At 41.4% G+C, this 24,898-nt stretch overlaps 3 protein-coding genes across 3 annotated transcripts; 2 read left to right on the plus strand and 1 right to left on the minus strand.

Annotated features, from left to right (window-relative positions):
• Positions 1–6,559: 6,559 nt before the first annotated feature.
• cnn1b (calponin 1, basic, smooth muscle, b) lies at positions 6,560–15,184 on the plus strand. Its single transcript, XM_030058478.1, has 7 exons — positions 6,560–6,869; positions 10,586–10,707; positions 10,955–11,021; positions 11,632–11,769; positions 12,093–12,209; positions 12,621–12,767; positions 13,024–15,184. Exons 1-7 carry the CDS (start codon positions 6,810–6,812, stop codon positions 13,267–13,269), a joined length of 897 nt encoding a protein of 298 aa, XP_029914338.1. The 5' UTR covers positions 6,560–6,809; the 3' UTR covers positions 13,270–15,184.
• A 63-nt stretch (positions 15,185–15,247) lies between these two features.
• On the minus strand, positions 15,248–17,917 carry elof1 (elongation factor 1). Its single transcript, XM_030058479.1, has 4 exons — positions 17,898–17,917; positions 16,376–16,506; positions 16,195–16,265; positions 15,248–16,063 (listed from the first exon to the last, which is right to left on the minus strand). The coding sequence occupies exons 2-4, from the start codon at positions 16,489–16,491 to the stop codon at positions 15,999–16,001; spliced, it is 252 nt and encodes an 83-aa protein (XP_029914339.1). The 5' UTR covers positions 16,492–16,506; positions 17,898–17,917; the 3' UTR covers positions 15,248–15,998.
• A 3,606-nt stretch (positions 17,918–21,523) lies between these two features.
• Positions 21,524–24,200, plus strand: tmem205 (transmembrane protein 205). Its single transcript, XM_030058930.1, has 4 exons — positions 21,524–21,649; positions 22,173–22,288; positions 22,389–22,552; positions 22,714–24,200. The coding sequence occupies exons 2-4, from the start codon at positions 22,189–22,191 to the stop codon at positions 23,014–23,016; spliced, it is 567 nt and encodes a 188-aa protein (XP_029914790.1). The 5' UTR covers positions 21,524–21,649; positions 22,173–22,188; the 3' UTR covers positions 23,017–24,200.
• Positions 24,201–24,898: the final 698 nt, after the last annotated feature.

The raw sequence follows: 24,898 nt of genomic DNA on the forward strand, positions 1-24,898 counted from the left end.
TGATGGGAGACACTCAACAGGAAAGACGGGACATGATATACAGGCTGAGACAAATTCAAAGGGGGGATGAAAGGGTAAAATGAGAGGATTGACTGAAATAGGGATAAAAGAGAGAGATGGAGGAGAGGGGGAAGTGAAATCAGGGGAGAGGAGGAGGGCGTCTGAGCCACTGTTGGTCTCTGATTAAAACCAGCTCTGCTCTGTTTGTGTGTGTGTATGTGTGTGCATGTATGTGTGCCTGTGTGCACGGCGGCCGGTCAAGGGGCTTGGTCAGAGTCTGTGCGAGCTTTACCAAACATGGTCACATAACAGAGACTCAATGAAAATTTCCTTGGCTACTACAGTACACATTCATAGTGTAGACTTACATACGAGGCTCGGCTTCACTACGTAAGTATTCACACATGCACAGGCTGACCATCATCACCTACACAGTGCATACAGAGAAACACTTGCACATTATAAAAATATGCTCAATCAGTCACTGCTTGCAAATAGACACACTATACAACACTCATGAAAACAAAATTCATACACACACACCCAAAGAAGGATGTATACGTCAGTATTAGTGTTGCTTTCAAACTCTCGCTGAATCTGCAAATCAGTGTTTTGGCTCTGAGCCACAGCTCTTGTGGGTGTTTACCCTCTGTCAGCTGTGTTTATAAAACATTTTAACTTAATGAATTTATGTCTGGAAATGTAAAATCTCCTCTTTCCCATTTGACAAGGTACAATATCTCTGCTTTCAATTTGTTCCATGTTGGCACCTGCCAGCTATATTGAGTGAGATATTGTTATGTAAAAATAAATAGATTATATGGATATGCCTATTTCAGGAGGAATTCTTATGCAGCAGACTTTTTCCCAGACTTTGGAGAAACAAAAACACATCAAAAATCAACATTCCAGATTTTGGAGAGGCTATAAACGGAACCGATTTTACAAGGTGCTTAAAGTGTAGAGGCTCGGTGTCGATAGGAATCACTTTTAGACCGGACTGTTAACAAGCAGCACCTAGCTGTCACCAGCTGCCTCACAGAAGCATGTCACCAGCCTGTTCCTGTCTGTGGCTAAGGACCAAAAGTTATGTGAATTCCAAAAAAGGGTCACTAAATTATGTAAAGTGTGGACAATTCTAACTTTGTGTGAAGCCAGGGGCTTAACTAGGTGCAAGAGCCTCCCCAAGGTAAACCGAGGTCAAATCAATACTGGGCCACACAGCATTTTACAAATGATCCCAGCATTTGTTTTAACCTTATAAATAAACCTTGCCTGATAAATTGGTTGCCCTTGGAGCTTTTTTAAGCCATTGTTTAAGGACTTAGAGAACAATAACTTTGGCTTGCTTTGCTTCAGCAAGATCCATTTTGTATGTTGGCATATTTTTAGAATTTTGTATGTATTTTACATATTTGTTTGCTTGGATGATTCATTTTTGTCTGAAACGTGTCTTGCAGTTTATCTTGGCCCGGACTCCCTGGAAAAAAAAGCATAGATATTTAATTTCATCTGGGACTATGCTGGTAAAACAAAGATGAGTGGCTGAGTGGGATTTACCAAATCACATCAGGACACTTCAAACAGCATGATCTAGAGGATCTGAGCTGACACTGGTAGAGTTTATTGACTAAATCTGGGTTTGTTTGAAACTTTCTGTCCTATACTGTACACCGGCAGGTTGGAATTACGATGCCGTGAACTCGGGCTGCAGAATTCTTCTCAGTTGCGTTGGATATTGAGGCCTTCTACCATAAATAGCCAGACAGACTGGAGTTAGGGAAAGGGGAGGGGGAGGGAGGAGGAGACGGCTTAGGGAGCTCTGGAAATGCCCTTCTGAGTTTCTGAAACAGCACTCCCTCCCTCTCTCTGTCTCTCATACATCCTTCTTCCTAAACAGTCGCAGCCAATAATGCCCCATCTGCATTTTCTCAAATTTGCATGACTCCCAACTTGCCTTCACCTCATGCCCCCCCTCTCCCTTAAATTACCGGTCTCTATATTACACCCAGAGCTCTCCTGTTGTCCAAAGTGTCCTCCCCAAGGTGTTCTTCTGCTGATTTATCTCCTCACTCTGAAACACTTCTGCTCAAATGCACTGGGTGTATATTTTTTTGACTGCTCTCCAAAACTTAGCTCTTGAAAATATATTGCTAATCAAACCCGGTCTGATGCGATAAAACACTCTCACTGGGAATTATAAGTTCAAACTAACATCATATCATGGTAGAAGTTGCTGATGTACCTGACATTTATCCCAACGATTTACCTTGAATTCGGCCTCTTCACTAGCATCTCTTACCATCTACTGTTTTGTTGTCTTGCAACACAGCGGATGTACATACTACCGGAGTAGCCTATCAGCCTTTGAGTTTGATAGGCTCAAAGCCAGTGTAAACAGTCTGAATCCCACTGCACAGTGAATGTAAGACACCCTAGTTCATTCTTATTAGTGTAAGGGATTCCTCTTTCACAAGACATTACAGCGCAGCTCCTCTCCCAGCCAGCTAAGGCCCTTCCCTTCTCCCATCATGCCCAAATAAAGTGTCCAAATTCCTCATGTGTTGCTTCTTCGCCATGTGAAATGTTTATAAGACCCTCGCTCGGTCCCGTTCGTCACTGCATGTGTGTGTGTGTGTGTGTGCGTGCGAAAGAGTGTGTGAGCAAGAGTGTGCCGGAGTGTGTCTGTTCTTGTGCAAATGTGTGCATGCACAGCTCCTGTTTAAGGTGAAGTGTTGCATAACAGTTTCACATACTATAATTTGGGTTAGTCATCACACCTCAAAAGAACTTTTACATAGTGTGAGGTGTAAGGTTAACCAGTACAGCTATCAGATGTCCTAGTATTCGGTACAATCTCCATTTATAACAAGTCATTTAAACTCATACTTGTGTTAAAACCTGTTTTTTCTTTCCTCAAACAAAGGCATAAATCTGCCAGTTGAATGAAATAATTCCACATGCTTCCAATGATAATCAACCTGTTTCCAGAACTGTCTTGAATTGTCATTTTCTTGATGTACTAGTGCTGATCTGCCTTGTTTCAACATATTTATCCTTGTTCCTATGAAAAATTTTGGAACAGGTGAAACTTTGCGGAATTAAGTGGGATTATCTCATCCCACTGGCAGATATGGGCACTTATTAAGAGAATGACAAGATGATAACACTGAATGTAAGACTAAATGGCTTGTTAAGATGATTTTTTTTTTTTTTTTTTTGCCCTGATCACTGAGGTTATCAAGGTCAGGCTCGTGGCAGCTGCACCACCTTCACAACCACCTTGCTGAGCCATTTTCTCCCAAAATGAACTAGTCCACTTGCTTGGTTAATTATGGGTTAAAATATCAGTACCACTTTACAACAACACCATCCTAATAAAAGGTTCATGAATGGTTAATAATTAGGATATTAACTATGTTGTAAAAGCTTAAAGTAAGTCAAGCAACTAGCAAGATCTGAGATTTAACAAAATAGATGCAGTGCAACAGTAACTTGATCTAGTGAGCCTGCACCAATGTATGAAAAGTGTTATAACTTGTTTGTAATTGTTTATTAATGATTTGTAAAGTATTTACAACCTAATTAATTACCTAACTATTAGCTATTCATAGTCTTATTGTAAGGTGCTACCAGAATATCTCGGGTGGAGAGGCTTTATTGCTGCTCTTGCAGGATAAAACTTTGACATGAGCCAAAATCCTGCTATTTCACCCGCAGAGCTTGCCCTGTACCAAATTTGTCTGCTGCACTGCATTTGTGCACTCTGGCCGCTGTGGAATCAATACCAATCAGTGACTTTTGCTCAACTTCTGCTGCTGAAACCGAATCTGTTTTTCCAGATTCCCTTTCGGAAAAAGGTCATTTACCTCTGTGTATGTTTTTTTGTTTGTTTGTTTGTTTGTTTGTTTTTTAATTCAACACCAAAAATCCACCTCGCATCGTCTTTCCAAGAGCACAATGAAATATCACCAATTGTACTGTGTTATACTGTGGACATAATTACAACTGCTGTGGTCAGTGAAAGTGACTCACACACACCGCTGCTCTGCTATAATTACTTTCAGCCTCTGTGTAAACAAAGCCTCTGCTGATTGATTTAAACCCTTTGCATTGTTGCTGGGTAACAGTGTATGTCCACTAATCTTGCGCTTACACTCTCCTGCAGCTGCCACAGCCACCTATCCCATAACCCACCTCTCTCGCCTTTCCCTCACTTCCTCCATCCCTCTTTGAACCTCCCTCCCTCCCTCTCTCTCTCTCTCTCTCTCTCTCTCTCTCTCTCTCTCTCTCTCTCTCTCTCTCTCTTTCGCTCTGTCGCTCTCTCTGTCTTCCATCCTTGGCCTTTTCCAGAATGTTCTCCTCTGGCTCCATCGGCATGTCTGCCATGTGTCTGGTAGTGACACACACACAAACACAGATACTGACACACACACACACACACACACACACACACACACACACACATGCATGCACACACAGAAAAGAGAGAGGGAGACAGTGAGGGGAGGGTGAATCATGCTCTCCAGGGAGCAGCAGTGCCGCCTCCTCTGTTTCCCTCTGGCTTTCCACTCCACAGATCCCCGAATCCACTGCATTCCTTTCCTTGTCATCTGCCTGCCTATGGGAGAGAAGGGAGGGGGTGGAGGAGGGGTTGGGTGGGGAGGTGTGCGGGGGGTGAGGGGGTTTACACATAGGAGTAAAACAGGAAAACCACCTCATTGTCCTCAGGGTGACGTCAGGCCCCTCACCAGTAGCTTCCACGCAAAGCCACACGTATGTCAGATATGCTGGAATCGGTCTGGCTGCGTAGCATCATATGGGCCTATGTGAGTGTGTGAGGTCACATGTGAAAGCAATGACAAATCGAGGGCAAAGAAAGCTCACCCAGGCTGATGGGGTTATTCCTCACAGTTACTGTAAATACTTTTTTTATCGGCTGAATTTTGTTCCCTGGCAAAAAAAAAAAAAAAATGCAAGAGTTGACAGTAGCAGAAGGTTATAAAAGTTTTTATGAGAAACGGTATCTCTAGAGAAAAAACAATTAATCATTTGAGATGAAGTGTATTATGATGCAGTTCATAGGAGAGTAGGTAATCCAGGTCCTTACTGACTCACTAGCTGATACTGAGCGATGAATTTCAAGGCATTTTAGAAATGAACACTTAATAATTATCATTTTATTATTCAGATGAGGTGGACACTTGCAACACTGAGCATCCTGAAAAATGATTTCTTCTATCCCCAACCTGCCACTCATTAATCCTGACCCATTAGGAATGCTCATATGTGTGAGTGTGTGTGTGTGTGACTGTATATATGTACATATATATACGCACTCACATACATATACATATGTATATATAGACGGATAAATAGATCTATATATAGTTTGGTATGTTAGAGCTAGTGAGTTCCAGTGGATATAGGGAAAAGTTGCAGTCCTATCTGAGTGGGAGAGTGGTGTACAGAAACCACCCTGTAACCCTGTCAGCACTCTTTGAAAGCACACCAATAAAAAATATATATGTGTGTGTCTGGGTACTTTACCAACACTCCTCTGGTGTACCTGTGCTGTTCTGATCGGTGCATTAAAGGCACTGAAAAAATATATTACACCTTACTTGCCAGTTCGGTCATTTGTGTGGTGGAAAAAAACAGATAACCTCCCAAAATGTTAAAATATATTATGTAATAAATAACCAAACCAAGTTAGAGGAAGCTTTGCACTAGCTAGACGTTTGCCAGCTGTGAGTGTTTCGGAAAATGAAGTGAAATCATGAATGATATCTCCCCGCAGTGGGTGCCTTCAGCAAGGCCTAATAGTTAACCATTACATCCTATCCATTAGAAAAATGCCTCCACAAGCAAGATGGAGTGTGGAAATGGAATAAAAACAATCTTCCAATCCAAGTGCACTAAAAATAGCTTCAGATGGATGGGCACGTTTTATTCTCTCCTCTCTGGCAAGAATAAACCATGCCTCCAAAAAATTATAATGATCATGACATCATCAGTAAACATTAAAAAATTGTTAAACATATAAGCACGTCAAAAATATTCTGGAAATACTGAGATGAAGATCAGGACAATGTTCCCATAATAAACACAGGAACATAACTAACCTAACCAACGAGTTACCTTATTATATTATATGTTAGTTTATTTTATTTCCTATGGTATCACCATCACTTGTAAATCCCATATACATAGATGTTCGTCGTTTAGATTACAGCTTTACTTTATTTATTTATACAGAATACTTTTAAGATATTAAAAAAAATAATGTTTTGCTGCTGAGTGCTGACAGTGAGGTGCGTTTTGGCCGATGAGAGAAATTCACTTCAATGTGACAATGACATAACGTCACAGAAGTGCACCACAGCACAAATAAAAAGCATCCCTGAATTGCCTGAAGATGGAAAAAGTGACACCGATCAAATCTAATGCCCTAGTGGTGACATCACCCCCGATGAGGAGGCAGCGTCCGGATTGGACGGCGGCCCTGGCCAATCAGGGAGCGCACACATGGGAAGAGTTTAAAAAAGATTCAGAAAAGTGTCGGAAAGTTGTCCAAAAGCCTCACCAGGTCCGAACACAACCGCGATCTAACTTTAAAAAAAAAAAAACACACACACACACACATACACACACACACACATACACACACAGGCTGTCCGCGGATTTGTCAAGCCCAGAGAAACACGGGATCTTTTCTGTGCCTTTCTCTTGCCAGGACAGAGAGGTGTAACCTGTTGCTCCATTTTTAAAGCTCTCTTCAGCTCCACTGTAAATAGCCAAACAACACAATGTCAACACATTTCAGGAGCGGCCCAGCCTTCGGACTTTCCGCCGAGGTCAAGAGTAAGGTAAGTTTCAGAGATGTTTTTCATCTGCATGAGCAAAGACAAACGCTTTCTTTCTCTCACATCGCACAATAGGTTAGTATAAAGTGTGCGCAGGGAGCATTTGTTCCCAAAAATGCGGCCTGGGGACCTCCAGGGGTCCTGGATGGGGGCCCAGGGTGTCCCAGCAAAATGAAGACTAGTTTAATTCCACTATTCTGTGACTTACTCACATAATGGATGTTTAAACCATATTTTCATCAAATGTTTTCACTTGACACTGCTGTTATCACTCAACCTGGGCAATGGACAAATTAGCAAATGTATTCTAACAATAACAAACTATTAAAATCCTCCCAGAAGGGGTTCCTCTGCGCTTAATCTTATCAAATGTGTGGCAGTGGTTTAATAGGTGTTTATGTCAGGGGTCACTGGCCTGAAAAAGCTCCACTTGCACCTAATACACATAGGCCTCTATTTTTAATTGGATATAGTCACTTTTTGTGATTTCCAAACTCAATTAATAACTTTCATGCTCAACAAGTCAGCCTTCATGGCATTTAGGACATGTAACTAGTGTTATTTTCACTGCCATGAATAGGTTATTTTGATTTTGAGATGGCAGTCCTTGTTGACATGAAGTGACATGAGGTTATTCCCAGCAAAAGGTAAATAACAAATATATAATTTGCTACTTCATTATCCTTAATAAGGCTACTATCCAGTTCTGGTGGATGTTTTCGTGGCTTCGTACAGGATCTTCCAACCATGTAACCTTGTCACCATCATGCCAGCTCCAGCTCTAAGAAAAACAGTGTCCCATAAACTGTTTGTACGCCAGATGTTGGTAAAGCCAGTTTTGGGAAGCCTGGGATGTTTTTGGAGGCTGGTCGATGCTGCATATCCACTAAATAGTACTGTGACAGAAAGGAGTCTGTACTATGGAATGTGATGGGATGAGTCAGAGCTGCTGACGGTCTGTTTTCAGCATGAGAAAGGTCAGCGGCAGAATATTCCAGCACCATTTGTGAGACACTCACATCATCATCATCATCATCATCATCATTGTCAACGAGGGGTGTCGTCTCTCGCCTGAATAGTGCCATCTCACATCAATGCTTTAATCTCACACAGGGGTGCACTGCGCTCGATCAAACTCGCATTCCCTTCATTACTGCCATTCAGCAATCAGTTGGGTCTTACTCAGGAATGGACCACTGAGATTTTGACATTAGTCTAGCAGAGTTATTTCACCGCCATCTCCATACCACTTACATTAGGCCTCATTCACATTCCGGTAAGTCAGGGCAATTATGCACTGAAACAAGCAGAGAAGCACTAGCCACAATCCATTATTAGTGGCAAACAAAGTCAGACCATGCTAGCCTGGGGAATGACACTCTCCTTGTAACAAACAACTCAGGGCTCGGTTAATGGTCTGATGAGGCTGAGGGCCTCGGGGTCGTGCTACCACATCAGAGATGGCAAGTTCCAGTAGCATGACATCAGACAGGAGCAAGGGATGAAGCCGAGAGACTGACAGGTACATCAGTAAATCTGATCTCCTTTTAAGGAGTGACTGTGCTCTGTCTTGGAACTTGAGAAAGTGTCCTTACTCTAAACAGTTTACATCTGCGTCAGGAATGGCAAAACACTCCCCCCGACAGAACGCAGGTGGACAGGGTCTGCTCCGATAGTTGGCAGGGCCAAGGCTGTGCCAGCTGCTCGCAGAATGGATCCAATTCATATCCAATGAAGAACAGATGAGATTAGGCGAAAAGTTGCCAAGAAATTATGTCAATGAAAGCAGGGTATCATTTCAAGCCTGGTTCATTGATTGCTCACGCGGGGAAAAAACATCTACCAATTAGAAACAACTTGACCATTAAAGCATAATATGTTTACAGTGTGTGTTTTGACTCAGCGGGACTGTTTTCCGGGTTCTTGAGGCCAGCCACTTCCCAAATTCTGGATCAGGATCTGAAATGTCTCATGGTAATGTTTCTGTTGGACCCCCTCATGCTGAGACTTTTAATGTCGCCTGCTTCTGGGACATGAGACTAAATATTTTACATGGGTGATGTACTGTTGCTGTGTAGATTATCCATCAAGTAATCCGTTTTCTGAGCCTGTACCTCTCTGGTTACACTCTGTTAGTGGACTGCTGTTGTGCTGGTTGTGGATTCAAAACCTGGCATTCAAAGTTTGGAAAACAACCAGCTCTGATTTGCATTCCTGAGCTCTACAATGAAAAAGAACAACATGGCTAAATCAAACTCTGAGCTGAAATACCTTGGTTGGAATCAAGAGCTGTCGATCTTGGCTTGTCTTTATCAGACGTGGTTGGCCTGAATAGGCGGCTCACTGTAAAAGGGCAGATTCTGGAATACCCAGTGGGAAAGAGGGATGAGGAAAGCAAGAAAAAGGCAGAGAGAGAGAGAGACAAAAACAGAGAGAGAGAGAGAGAGAGATGGGGGATGGGGGGCGGGAGGCATAGTATGAGAAATATGAGCAAGGCCAATTGGAGAGAGAAAGAGAGAGGCCGAGCGTGGCAGAGCAGAGGGAGGAGTGATTGGGAAAGCTGTTTCTCCCAAGTTTGGTGTGATGGACTAGAAGCTACGCAAACCCCACTGCTTTGAAATACCTGTTTGTGTTGGCCACTGATCCCAGACTGCGAGTTATCTGCAGAACATTCAGAAAAGGGGAGAAGTGGGTGGGGGTGGGGGGTGCCTAAAAAATAAATAAATCAAATAAATAAATAAAATATAAATAAAAACCCTCAACAGAATTCAAAGTATTGGGGCAACGTGTTTGTGCCAATAAGGAAATACATGGAGAGAAGCTAGTGTGTTTCTCCATGTAGGAATGTTTCATTTTCATTTTCCATCCTGTTATTTTTATTCCCCTCATCTCAAAGTATTTTTTAATATACAATCAGGCTTTGCAGAGAGTACAGTGGCATGCCAGCCCTTAGGAGGAAAAAGGATGAAGCCAAATTTATTGCAGTTGAAAACCTGAAATTAGGCATGAAATGAACACTGTATGGAGCTGAGAGAGGAAAACGTCTGATGGAGACTTGCCATTAAAACATGTTATGTATATATTTTTTTAACATTCCAATATTGTATGCACTGTAATTTAAGTAACATATTTCTGTCCTGCACTGTTTTGATTTTTTTATGCCACAGATTCTGTGAATCCAGTTTATTTTTCCTACTGATTGGTCCAGTGGTAAATGCAAAACTTAAATAACAATGAATGGAACTTATATTACACTAGATGATATTTAACTGTGGTCCACTGAATGCTATCATGGCTGCAGTGTGAACTCATAGTGCTGGAACATTTTGGTGTGTGTCTTAACTCTGAGATTTTCCTGCCACTTGTAGTAAAGCAATTGCACATCCTTCACTTTTGTTAGCTTTTGCATCCCTCAGCTCCACAGGACAGTAAGGATATTACACCAGTCTTTTTGTGATCGCACAAGCTCTCATTCTCTTATGCACCTCTTGAAATTCACTCAAAGTAAGAGCTTCCTGCTTGAGAGTGATATTTTATCTCTTCTGGGGTTAAACCACCACCACAACACCACAGGAGTCTGTCAAATCGCAAATGTTAGTTTTGAAGAAGACAGCCTCTGCATAACCAGAGGAACAGAATAAAGCCCAAAATGTCGCCCAAATGTGTTTCATCGCACACAGCTATCCCTGCCTTACCTCTGACCTCTGCCCCCTCCTCAGCTGGCTGGGAAGTACGACCCCCAGAAGGAGGAAGAGCTGAGGCTGTGGATCCAGGATGTGACCGGCAAGAGGATCGGGGACAACTTCATGGAGAGTCTCAAGGATGGAGTCCTGCTGTGCGAGTGAGTGGAGGCGGAGGCTTTTCATCCATAGAGAACGAAAGCACGGTTGTAGCTGAACAACAGAGGGAACAGAACATCTAAGAAGTTTCGAAACCATTAATCAGACTCTGTATTACCACACATAATTGCTTGAACAGAAAATGGAAAGTTTGCATCATTACGGTCTACCATATCCGCCTAAACATTTGAAGCAATCTATCTTTTAAATGTTTTTTGTGTGTGTCTCTCCCTCTCTCTTTCTTCACAGGCTCATTAACATTCTTCAGCCAGGTTCGGTGAAAAAGATCAACAACTCCAGTCAAAACTGGCACCAGGTATTTCATCAGCCCTGAGAGACATGTGATTAAAATCTATATTCTCATCTTGCAAGCGCCATGGGAACAGGGTAACAAGAGGACACGATCCTTGAACATACATACGTATAGACTTTTATTTGTTCAGCTATTCTAAAAACTGTGGTTGTTTTGCAGAGCATGTGGAGCCAAATTAGTCTCCCCTTTTCACATGGATTTTTCATACTGCTTATTTACATTCCAGGAGGTAGCTGCCTTATCAAATAAAGTCTGTGTCCACATGTGTTTTAGTTGCTTTACACCAGACAGAAAAAGCAAAAAGCACTTTTAAGGGTTGGCTCTTGCCTCTTTCCAAGGATCCCCTCTGTGATGTTAACATTATTGCAGATGTGCATACATGTGTGACCGCTTTGATTTGCAGAATGAGTAGGATATCAAAGATGCACACTTGCAAAACATATCTATACACTCAGTATCAATATCACTGTATCAGTGTATCAGTCCAACATATTTGCTGTGCCTATTAAAGCTCTGCCCTGGTGAGCACACATGAAAATGAATAAGACTGGGTTTTATATGGAAAATATAAAGTTTACTAATTCCACTCACACTCCGTCTGTTTTATTTTCAGCTGGAAAACATAGGAAATTTCGTCCGTGCAATCACAGAGTACGGTCTCAAGCCACATGACATCTTTGAGGCCAACGATCTGTTTGAGAACGTCAACCACACTCAGGTCCAGAGCACACTCATCGCTCTGGCTGGAATGGTGAGGGCAGCTCTGCACACTTTTTTCCAACCAGCCGCTGTGGTGTTTCACGTTGACTGTATCAATAACATCTATAGTTCATATGAAGCGCAGATCAGCGCATCAGTTGGAAAATCTCAGTGATAACTGGAAACACTTGCATGCTTTCATTAGTATCTGATGAAGACAAGTTGTAAAGCTGCCTTTTTTGGTGATTTGCAGAAAAGAAAAGTTTTACTGTACAATGTAGCAAGAGTAATGCAATAAAACAATATGGGTTCGGAGAAAATAGACTTGTATTACCATTATTTTCTTTTCTGTTCTGTTCTCTTTTCTCACTTCAGGCCAAGTCCAAAGGTTTCCACTCCAAGTACGACATCGGGGTGAAGTATGCTGAGAAACAGCAGCGCCGTTTCGCCCCTGAGAAGCTCAAGGAGGGGCGCAACATAATCGGCCTGCAGGTCAGAACAGCAGAAGATGTACATCTGTAATCTACTGCTTTATGACCGTGGCTGCATGCACTGTAGGCTATAAACAGTGAACTGTGTGCAGAGGTGGTCAAGACCCCTGCCAATGGAGCCTCAGTATGCCCCCTGCTGGACTCCATTGGGTCTTGAATTGAATCTTCATGTATATTCATTTCAGCTACACTACTTTTCAAAAAGAAAAAAAAAAACTATTATGGATTTACAATATGGACAGACCGACAAGTAGATAGATGGATAGAGGATAGCCTAATTACCAAATAAAGAATTAGCTATTATTAATCTCATAATAAATCAGTATCAATACAGCTATAAAAAATGACCTTTTAAAATACATATAAGAAACAGTGTTATGCATTTTGCTGACTTCATTTTCTGTGTCTTTAGATGGGCACCAACAAGCTTGCCAGCCAAAAGGGCATGACATCATATGGCACACGACGTCACCTGTATGACGCCAAGATAGGCATGGATAACCCAATGGACCAGTCCACCATCAGCCTGCAGATGGGCACCAACAAGGGAGCCAACCAGGTGAGGAAGGCGCTCCCTGTCACACTAAATGATGCTTTAAAAGGCATTATGCTTAGTCACTTTTACAGTGTCACGCACATTAAATATGAAACTATGAGATGCATCGCACGTTTTCTGTATATTCATTTTATTTGAATACGGTAGAGCTGATAAGATTGGCAGTCGGAAAAAGTTTTGGAAGATCTAATGACATTATGTGTAGAATATTTGTCCTAAGGAATCTGATTTGAAGGTAATGTTTCTCTGTCTCTCTCAGTCTGGCATGACAGCCCCAGGAACTAGGAGGCACATCTTTGACAAGAAGCTGGACCTGGAGAACTGTGACACCACCACTGTGTCTCTGCAGATGGGCACCAACAAAGTGGCCTCCCAGCAGGGCATGACCACCTACGGCCTGCCGCGCCAGGTTTACGACAACAAGTACTGCACCAACCCCACTGAGGCCTACTATAACAACGGGGAAGGGGCGGAGTTTGACGGCTACCACCACTACTCTGACTAAGAAAGACACGGACAGACTCAGCCGCTCCTTCCCCTTTGCTTAAATTCAGACAATCACCACATCTGTCTTTGTATCGAGCAAGACCACCCAGACCGATGTCATCGTCGATTTTGTTCCCCCGTTTCTCTCTCTAACCATTTTTGCCCATTTTACTTGGAGGGATTTACTGTTTGTCTTTCCATTAGTAAAAGAAAAGAGTGTGTTTACTGTGACCTTAAGTCAAAATTTTCATTTTGTAGCCAACTTCATTCCCCCAACCACGCTGACTTTTCAAGAGATTTTTTTTATAAACTTTCCTCTGAATTTTATCAGTTGCTATCAAGCATAACCTAAGATGGAAAGAAAACCAATGCTCCATAATTTAACATCCTTTGCTATTTATAGATTTTTTTTCTACCACTTTTTATACTTAGTGTAATTAGAGATTTACAGCTCACTTCACCTCCCCATTCTTGCAATCCAGCATGAACAGTGACAAAGCAGAATTTGAAAGTTCCTTGAATGGAAACATGAGACCGATTTGGTGCTGTTGACCTTTGACCCACTTGGAACCAGAGTGCACATCCACATTGGAGTACAGGGGGCTCTAGGATTCCTCTCCTCTGGATGACCCAGAAGCCCCAGGTCACCCGACTGACTGGGGCGTTCAGCAGGACTTGTAGCTTCGTGCGGACTTTGCCTTGTTTTGTTTGCCACTGCACCGGTATGTTGTCATGTTCACACGCCTGCCAAATCGCCATTTTACAGGGCTTTTTTAGATGGCCTGTGTGCAGCATTTCTTAGTCTTTTGTTTTGCTTTCTTACAATAGGATGGATTATTGTGTTAAAGACGGGGTTTGCTGTCAGACACAGTGCAAAGCTTTAATAAAGTGAAAGGCCAAATCTAGGTGGTGTGGCATTCACTAGTGTGTGTTAATGTCCCTCTCACCCTTTCAATTACCATGGTAACTAGTGATAATCAGTATTTCTTATAGCACCATCATCGTGTTTCTTTTTTGGAGTTATGGTTCTCATCCTATGGGAGACTTATTCTACTCGCCTGAGCGAACCTCAGCTTTAATACGCTGTTGCTCCATTTGCACTTTACCTAGCATCACCTTGTCAACTGCAAATGGCTTAGAATCACAATAGGAGAACCAGTGGCTCACTGAAAATTGCTGATGTGAATCGTGGCAAATATGCAGATGAAACTGTTGTTGTGTTATTTGATGTATCATAATATGATACTGTTGACCCACCGAATGCCTTGAATGTAATGTTATTGTAAGACTGTGCTACTAGCTGTAATAGGATTCATGTTCACATTATGGGACAATATCAATTTTATTTACCTGGTAAAACCAGAAACTGAGGCAGCAGTGACCTGTTATTATAAGCCTGCATTCAGCAAATATTCTTATTAATTGGGTTTGAAATATTAAATTGTGTATATCATCATAATTTGCTGTTCACTAAGCCTTATGTTTGCAATGAGTGTTGAACCAGCCAACAGATAGGAGCTCTTTTGAGCTGTCCATGATTATTGAACAACAAAGGTATCATGTCCTCAATGACTCTATTTATGACTTGTTGTATTAGAGCACCATCTAGTGTTTCAAGACCTTTACAGTTAGGGACAGCACTTGTACATTCACTGTATCTTCAGTCCATCTAATGTCCGAAACATTACTTTGATTCAATCAAAGAGTGTAAATTTTATTAGTGTGTTCATTCCAGTCTTTAATGATACTGCCTACCCCTATGATATTCAGAATGAAAACAATGTTGGCAAATGTATAGTAACATTTCACCTTACTGTGTTGGCTTTGTCTCAACATTAACACTATACATCATGTTAACCTCTGAATATCTTTTTTTTGTCCAATATGCCTTTCACTAAACATGACATTTGTGCAATAAAAAACACTTAAAAATATGGTTCCATTTTAATTCTCATTAATAGTATTACCTCCAAGAAAGATCAACCCAACACACAGCATGATGCTAAATACACAGTTTTTTAATTCCTTGAGTTTCTCATACAAAGTGTGATTGTGATTTAAAAAAAAAAAAAAGGCTACAAAAAAAATGTAAAGGAGCAATTCCAAATACATACTATGAGGAACAATTAAGTTGAGATGTGGCCATTCAAAAGAAAACAAGGAAAAGACCCAACAAAAACATAACTGATAGGAATGAGAACTAAAAAAGGCTCCCATAAAAGAACCATTGGAAAGTTGTTAAAATAACCCATGCAACCCTGCGACATGTTGACAAGAGAATCACAGTACTTTCTCCATCCATACACTGCACACATTACCAGATACTGAAGGTTCTGTACAGGTGGTAATATCTGTTATTACAAACTGAAGGATGTCCTCATCTACTTAGATTACAAGGAAAAAACAACAAAAAAGAGAAATACATCATGATTGAATCACTAATATGACAAAATGAATGTCCTTCCATTAAGAACTGCAATGTGAAATTACAAACTGGGATAGTCCTGTCAAACAAAAACCCAAAACTCTGGCCCAGCCAGAAAAATGTGTTGTGCTCAGTGAGCCACAAATCAGCAAAATTAAACAAAGTCATGGTCTACAACAACAACAACAAAATCTACGTTCCACTGTTTCTGAAGGCTTTGCTACATTGTGTTAGCTGGATGGGGACCAAGTCACCTGACCAGTCAGTGGAGTGGAATGTAAATGAGTGAGGTTAGAGAGGAGGTGAAACGCAGGACAACTTGACTACTGATTGGCCGCTTCACAGGCATCGATCCAGTCACTGTAAACATCCACTGGCTCGGACAGATCTGGAAAGAAAAGGTTAAGGGCGTTGCAAATGTGCAGACACAAACCTTTATAAAATTACAATTGACCAAACAAGCCAAACAAGATGTCATGTACATGAAATGGGGCTGCCTTTTCTGGTTTAAAAGGATACAAGTTATGGGAGTCTGGAACTCCTCCAAGCAAACAGTGCACGATATAATTCCCGTGTTACGAGTCCGTTCCCTGGAAACCACAAAAGCAATAAAGCTAATTTATTCATAATGCATTTTACCGGTACCCATAATGCAATTGATTTCATGGAGCATTATGATTTTTCATTGACCTGAACTTACATTTTGACATCACAGGATTTCTCATGGTTACAGAACGGGCATGTGAACTGAGTGTCCAGGTTACCCGTCATTTTTTTCTTAGGGGGCGGCTTTCTCTTTGACTTCCTGCGTCCCATTTTGTGATGTTGTAGCTCTGCAGAGGTAAAACTGAATTTAGCCTTCTTTTTAATCAGCAACCATCATTCCTTCATTGCCATTACCCTTTAAACTCCATCACAAAAAAATGCTACACATCTCCTTCGTGTGTGTATGTGTGTGAATATTACAGATGCAATTGTCAGATGACAGTCACCTTACAAAAACAAAGTAATTCATCACTCTGAATCACAACTTTTCTCACACATTACTTTAGGAATTACTGGCATATTTCAAAGTTAAAATAGCAAAAAACACGAACAAATAAAAGTTGTAAGATTGCATCCCCAATTTTATTTCATACTGAAAAGATGGGCCACTTGAGCATCTCTTGAGTGGGAGGAGTTGGTGGAGGTTAGGAAAGTTGTAACCACCCACCACCAATAAATTGTAATTGTGTCAAGTAGTTTATTCCATTCTATCTGCCAATTTCACATGTACCAACTCAGTGATTAGAGATGCTTTAACCCTGTTTGACTGATTGTTAAAGTGGCTGCCTGGCTGGAAAACGCAGAAAATGTGGCCAGTGGATCAACTAAGAATTAGTTTCTTGGCAGGAGTGAATGTGAATAGTGGGCCTGGTAAAACGTTTCAGTAAATACAATGTTGGCTGGATTAATGATCATTTGAGCTCTACTCTTTTCTGCCACCTCAGAGCTACTGTAGCTAAAAAAGAATGGATGAGCTGCTTTGTTTTTGTCACCCATCCTTTGGAAATACAAGCCAGCACCACACCACTGACAAGCTGTAGGTCATGTTGGTTCACCTCAGCTACTAAAAGCGTTTAGGGGGGGAAAAAAACTGGAAACCATTGTGTCTGACATGCAGTGGGTACGATATCTGCCACTTTATTTCTACATGAGTGCTGTGCAGGAGCTAACCATGCCCTAGTTTATCCTGCCACTGCCATCATTATCTTTAACACAGTTCAGACTAACTTGGGTCGGTAATGAGACAAAGCTGAAAAAACGATGCATGAAACCGTGTTAGACACATCGTTCACCATTATGCCTATCAGTTACCACCAATACGATGAAAGCACAGTCTGTATAGCGTTTTACATCGGGCTCCAATGTTACAGGCTCATTTCCAGCATTACTATCGACCACAGCAGAAATTTCTTGCAGATAACCTTAGTTCAACAGCAATAAGCACCGCACTACGGCTAAGCGCCGGAAGATAACAAAGCTACCGCCAACCTAACTGTTAATTACATGCTAGCTAGCAAGCTAGCTCCCAAACAACTGTTAGCTTGTTAAGTGGGCTGTCTGAAATAAAAGGTTATCTCGGACAGGTTCGAGAAAATCCATAGTTGACATATATATTAATGTATTTCTGGTTGCAGATAATAGCGTCTAAGTGCGGACTAATGTGCTTGTTGTCTTACCAAAAGGACGGTTTGATGTGAAGGATGCTCTCCGAGGTTGCCAGATCTCGCGAGATAAACTAGCAAGGAAGCCCACAAGAAAAAAAAAAAACGTGTTTTGGGTCCCACAGTGTGCGACAGAGGCCACTTGCTGTATTTATGTGCGAACATAATGAATTCGTTTTGCATTTCATAATAAGGAACCGTTTCAAAAATACTGTGACTTGCAATGTTTTGTTTTTCGTTTTAACTTTAAAGTGGCTGAACAAAACCAGCTGGCCAACTAAACATTAAGAGTGAATGAATGAATGAATGAAAATGAAAGATTAAGAACTTGCATATAACTGGCCAGGTATGATCGCAAAACAGAGACATCTTGCTGGGCTTTTTGCCCATGCGCCTTCACCTGTCCTGTTCACCAGTCATGAAACTGATTGATAAAACTCAAAAGCAATTTGGACTGGAAATGTCTCCCTGACTGTTGCATGTGTGTGCAGGACAAGCTACATCAAATTTTGAAATCAAACAACAAACTTTAGTTAAAGACCCACTATTTGAATGTGTTTCCCTTGGAAATGTGCTGCTATAATAATGTATGATATTTGTTCAGCTTATTTTAGAGCATTATTTTTTGCTTCATGGCAATCAAAACGCCACTTCCCAGTTACACCGGTTGTGGGAGAGGTTGGCCTGCAGGGCTGTCTGCCAGAGAGCCTCTCTGTCTCTGCCAGAAGGGTCAGGGTCATGTTGTTGCAGAAAACACTGGAGGAAGACGTCTCTCACGTTCATGCATTTCACACTTCTTCAAGATCAGTTTCCAAATATGTTTCATGAAGGCAAAGGTGTAGAGTTACATCTAAGCTATTAAGGGATTTTTCTTATATAATGTACATTGAATATTATATGTATATATGTATATATAATATAATTTAATTTACTTGGGAAGAGGTTAGGTTTTAATAGTTTAATGTTAGGGAGCAATCCCAAATAAGCAGCACCTCCAGTGATGCTCTCTGTATTGAAGTTGCTCAAAATACAACAGCCTTTCAGACTGCTGCTGATTGGTTGATTGTTGTTTGTTCTATACCTCATGGGCTAAAAAGTAAACTACTCCAGCTTCTTACATGCAATGGTGCCTCCTCCTCCAATGAGAGAGGAGCAGATGCAAAGTCCACACAAAAATCAAATACATAGACAGTTTACAGAGGATCACATTATTATTCATGCAAACAATGCTTAGCACGTTTTTCATGGAACCATTTAGACCTCAGGCAACCTTACTTTAAGTAACTCCGTTTGAATCCAAATTATATGGCTTTACCTTTATGCCTGGTGTCCCAGCTTCAACTAAATGGAAGTAAAACCTCTCTGCTCTGCTCTCAGTTATTGTGATGACTCAGAGCTGGGATGAGATGGGAGGAATGGCTTCAAATAGCATATCTGTTTTTCTGCAGGGCCTGCCTTTGGATATTTTAACAGACTAAAGCTTGCTCTGTATGTTTTAGATCTCCAAACTGGGGAGACAATAAACAGCCCACAGTTGAGGTTTTGTAAACACTTCCACAAGCATAGCACAGAGCTGTGCACCGCCCTGTATGTGGTAATATGCTGACCAGAATAGCCCAGAGAGGCAGGATTGTCACAGCGTTAAATTCACCCCAGAGCTTTCACCACGGCCTGCTCAGATCCTGCAGCTGCTGCTGCTTGAGAGAGAGCGTCCCTGAGCTTGGTAGGTGTTGGTAGTCCTCTCCAAGCACTGGAAACAGATGAAAGATAGAAAATGACTGGAGTAAGATAAAATGATAGTCATAGTACAAAGTGATGGTTTTAAAATGCAAAATCACCCTTATTTAAGCAAACAAATTTGAGCACAGTAGTATCATATCTCTCTGGTTTTTCTGATAACTTGCACTGGATTTCATTCCTCCAATTCCACAAAGAGGGAGGACAGAACCATGTCAGGTTCTTGGCAGTCTTTAAGCTATTCACATCGTGTAAACACTGTTAGTTTGGATTTCAAATAAATAATGTCAAACTTGCCGGGCTGGCTGTGGATGTGATAGATTTCCTTTCTCGGCTCAGTTGCCTTCCCCCACAGTGCATTCTCACCAAAAAGACAAAGGAATACATGCAAAACTAGAGACGGGGCAGAAAGGGGACCAAGGAGACCAAGATTTCTTTATTTTTTTTTTTTTTTTTTTACTTTCTTTTCTTTTCCTTATTCTGGCATGTTCTGTCCTATTGTTTTCTGTCTTGTCCTTTCTTGCCTCATTTGGCCCTGTCCTATTGTGTTGCATTGTGTCCTGTTCTGTCCTATCTGGTACCATTCCTTCACATTTCTGTTTTATCTTGTCCTACCCCAAATTCGAACCTGTCCCATTTTTTCCAGTGCTATATTTTACTACATGATCCAACCCAGTGTGAACCCTCAGGTATCAGTGATACAGCTCCTGGGAGATGCGACTGATGGCTGCATTCCTCTGAATATCAGAGGCGCGAATGCTGGAGCAGGATGCTTTGTGAGCTGAGGCAGTGTGTAGGCAGCAGAGCTCAGCAGAGACCTCAAAGAGTAAAACCTCAAAGCGCTTTTCCAGGTGTTGGGCAACCAGGCCAGTGGCCAAATGTTTCTGCACAGCTCAGCTGGAGGTACAGCGTCATTATAACACACAAGTGGCATTTATTTAAAGCCTCAGCAATTATACTTCATTATATACTTAATTGTACAGCTATTCAAAGTGAACTGCCATCAAACAAACCACATTGCATATAATGGCATGGTTACTCTTTCCAATCCAGTCTCATTTCTTTCTTTTAAGATTATTTTTTGGCATTTCTGTTTTATGTGATAGTTACAGTTGAGAGAGTTAGGAAAGTCAGAGGAGAAACAGGGGCTGACATGCAGCAAATAAGCTTTAAAGGACTCAGCCTTGACAAGTGCTATGCGCTCTACCATCTCTGATCATCAACTTTGAAGAGGTTCTGAATATGAATCCTCCCATAATGTGTGTGGTCATGTGGTCATATGTGGTCAATGGCGATTTTGTATACTGATCTATATTAAGCCCTGATGAAGATGTTAAGATAGTGACCTATTGATTCATAACTTCTTATGTCAGGCTTTACACTATATCCCTGAGAATCTCCTACGATAATTCCGTAAATATTAGGTAAATTAATAAATAAATGGGTAAAAAAAAAAAAAAAAAAAAACTTTGTGAGAGATTAATGGACAGATTGGTTGCGCGCACTGTATTGTATAGCCTTTTCTCACATCTTAATACGACACTGTATAGACACACACTACCTTCACCAGCAGGGGGCAGCGGTGCACCACCTTGTGAGATGAGATCAGACACATTTACAAGTTGAAGGAAGTCAGAGAGGTCTAACTGACTTTTGTAGTTCACAAAGAATCCCAAACATACTTTAACCTAACTGAGCCTGGCCTGTGATGCTGACACATAAGACAGATAATGTAGCAGTAATGCAGACGGTAGTAGGTTAAGTTACATATGTTAAAAAGGGGCGGGGCACTGTGGAGGTAAACATTCGCACAGAGGTAGATGATTGGTTGAAAACATTCGATTTCTTAAAATATTCATTTCAGAGGAATGCCATTCGTCCCTGCGCGTGCCGGGGGGCGTGGCATGTAAACACCACGAGAGCGTGACATAGGAAGTAGCTCGACTGGCTGGACCTTGGATCATAGAGATAGCAACGCTGTTCATTTTTTTATTTTGGCATTTGAAATTGTTTAAAAGAGAGGAGCGAGGGTGAGTGTGGACTCGGGCAATGTGTAGTGTGAATTGTGCTCCCCGAGTGAACGTGAAAGTGCGCCAGCAGGCTCGTCGAGATAAGTGCAACTTGTGTAACTCTCCCTTAGCTTGGTGGCTAATGGCTGGCTAGCTTGTCATGTCGAGATCTGTAAACTGTCTCACCTCGACTATGTTCAAGTGCATCGAGGCTGCCTCGGTTATTTACCTCAAAGTCCCTGTTGTTTGCTGGTTTAGGGATGCTTATAAAAACCATGGGATATTTCAGTGAGTTTTTAAATGCATGAATTACTACAGTCTATTAGATAGAGCACTCTTATCTAATTCTGCCGACTTATCATGTCTGCTGCACATGTGAAGCGCCTGCTGAAAGGATGCAGATGTCAGAGAGACTCTATTTTAACAATGATAATACAATCATTGGCCTTTTTGAGGGAATATTACTTGAGGCCATACAGCGAATGATCCAGATGCTTCATGCTTTGTTATACAAGCCAACATGTCCACATGTCTTTCCTACCAGTTTACAGAGTGGCATCATGGTGACGGAGGGGGAGCCCACAGACCTTGTCAAAGTGTTGCATCTGCTGGTGCTGTCTTTCTCCTGGGGAATGCAGGTGTGGGTCTCCTTCATAGCAGGTATGACAGACACAATGGAAGACGTTAATGGCTGATAAATATGCATGCCTCGTGTGATACCAATTGTGGTATCTGTCCCTCTTTGTCCTTTTGCCATCAGGTTTTGCATTGGTGTGGCAGGTGACTTTGCACACGTTTGGTCTGGTGCAGAGCAAGCTCTTCCCTGTGTACTTCTACTGTCTGCTGGGGAGTAACTTTGTCAGCCTGGCAGTGTATGCAGTGTACCACCCCAGAGAGCTGCTGGACTGGCATGAAAGTGTGCAGGTGAAGCATCACTGTTGCACATAACTATGATGGAACTTTTAACAGTCTGCTGAAGATGCATATGAATTGAAAATCTCAGACATATTTATTCATTTTAATCTCAGTTAGATAAAATGGTCATTGTTGTGTTGTTTGACTATACGGTATCTCTTGTTTTGCAGATGGTTCTGTACTTTGTGGCACTGATCATGGCAGGTCTGAACGCCCAGTGGTTTGGCCCGATGGTCACGGAGGTGATGTTCCAGATGAGGGAGGTGGAAACGGAGCATGGCCTCGGGAACCAGATCGGTCTGGGCAGCCAGAAGGAGGCTTATGCCAAGCTCAAAGAGCAGGACCCCAAGTACAGAGCCTACAAGAGCACATTTGGCCGGTACCATGGAATATCCAACCTCTGCAACCTGATAGGATTCATCTGCACCACCACCAACTTAATCTACACAGCTCTAAATCTATCCACTATTTAGAGAGAATTATACACAGGTTTCAGTTTTTGAAAAATATCTCACTGTCCGTCTCTGTTATGTGAGGGCCGCATAGCAATCATTTCATGTCTTGCACCAGGAACACCCCAGCTCATGTGAAATATCTTTTCCAAAATGTCAGCCCTGATTGGCTAGCAGACATGATTTGTGACTCAGAGGGAAAAGGCCATTTTCCTAGTGTACATTGGGCCGACACAGCCTTGCATACTCAACAAAACTCCTCTGCTTTGCTTATAACTTTCCTCTCTTCGCCAAACGACCTTTCTGGGCCCCATCTAAACAAGACCATAAGTAAAATTATGTAATCACATTCTGCTCTACTGCTCTAGAAATCTGCTTTTCTTTCCCATACCCATTGCTTGACTTTGATGTGATGTGAAAGGGTTAAGAGGGTCATATTGCCAAACATTATCTAAGTGTCCTTATGAGAGAGGGTGCTCTTGGTTTCATGGAGCATCCATAAAACTTGTACCCGGCTGTGAATTTAGTACATTTCATCCCTTCATGTTAATGTGTAATTTATGCTTTGCCATCAAACTATCTTGGTAAATAGTTTTTTTTTATTTATATGTATATAAATACATCTCTACACGTTTTTTGCCTTTGATTTTATCACATGATACCAGTTCCTTCTGTAATTTCTTAAGTATTGTATTTCTTCTCATTCTAATAAGAAGTCATTTTCACTGGTCCATTAATCCTTCCTTTGAGCAGATAGGACACAGTTGAATGTACTTGAAATAACACTATGTACTCTGCATTGTTTAAACAGGCTGTCATTTCATAGTGGGGCCACAGTTTTCTAAAGCATACCACTGTTTGCATTGATATTTTTATACAATTTTTGACAGATTTGATCCTGTAGACAATGAGAATATTATATTACCAAACCCTGGCTCCTGTGTCTGCGTTGTGTTACTTGTGTTCCCACCAGGGGGTGATGTTTGAGCAGAGCTGCAATCTGGTCCATTCTGTAGATATCAACGATCACAGCCTTCATCTGTGTAATGTCATATGCCCAGATGTTATTGTGATGGCTGTAAAGCTCAGAATTGATTGGCAGTATTTTTTTTTTTTAATTAACACTGCAGTATATTAAACAACAGCTATTAATGTTCATACACGTTTTTTTTCTAAATCTGAAATTAAATCTGTCTTTCTCTTTTGATGAGTGTTTATGTCCACTGTTGATGTACACACAACTTTTTCAGTCAGTGCACTCGCTTTATTAGTTTGGAAAGAAACTGTCTGTGAATCTTCATTGATTTGCACTATTGAGCGAACCCAGACTCAATAGACAGTGCCTGGATTTAGAATAGGCAGGTTTTAACTTGATTAGTGACGCACATCAGATTTTGAGAGGACCAGCTTTGAATACAGAGCACAATGGTTTGTTGGCCAGCTACTGCATGAGAGCCACTGTCCCCATTACAGCTACAACAGCAGCACTAATGGAGCCCTGGACAGAAACCAAAACACTAACATCAGTGTAAAAAGCAAGGAATGGACACAGAAAGGGAAGGGTTTTTTCCCTAAACATAATTAATTTTTGCCTCTTTCTTGCCCTTTTCTGTGATAAAGCTGTCACTGATCTATTTTGATTTTCTATATTCTGTGGTTATTAGTTATTAATTATCAAGTATTGTCTTGTAAGAAGATTTTAAAGTGTATAAACAGAATTGCACTGGCTTGAAATCATTTGTTTTATTGATCCTGCTAACAGTGTATGAATGTGTCTTGTTCCTCTGGGGATTGTATGAGGAAGTCTCTTGAAGGAAGGAGACCAACTTCATATTTAGGGCCTCCCTGCAAGTGTAATGGCTCTTCTTTTTCTCACTGGCCTGTTAGGCAAGCAGCATTGGCA

This window comes from Myripristis murdjan, chromosome 8 (assembly GCF_902150065.1).
Source record: "Myripristis murdjan chromosome 8, fMyrMur1.1, whole genome shotgun sequence".
Taxonomy (NCBI): domain Eukaryota; kingdom Metazoa; phylum Chordata; class Actinopteri; order Holocentriformes; family Holocentridae; genus Myripristis; species Myripristis murdjan.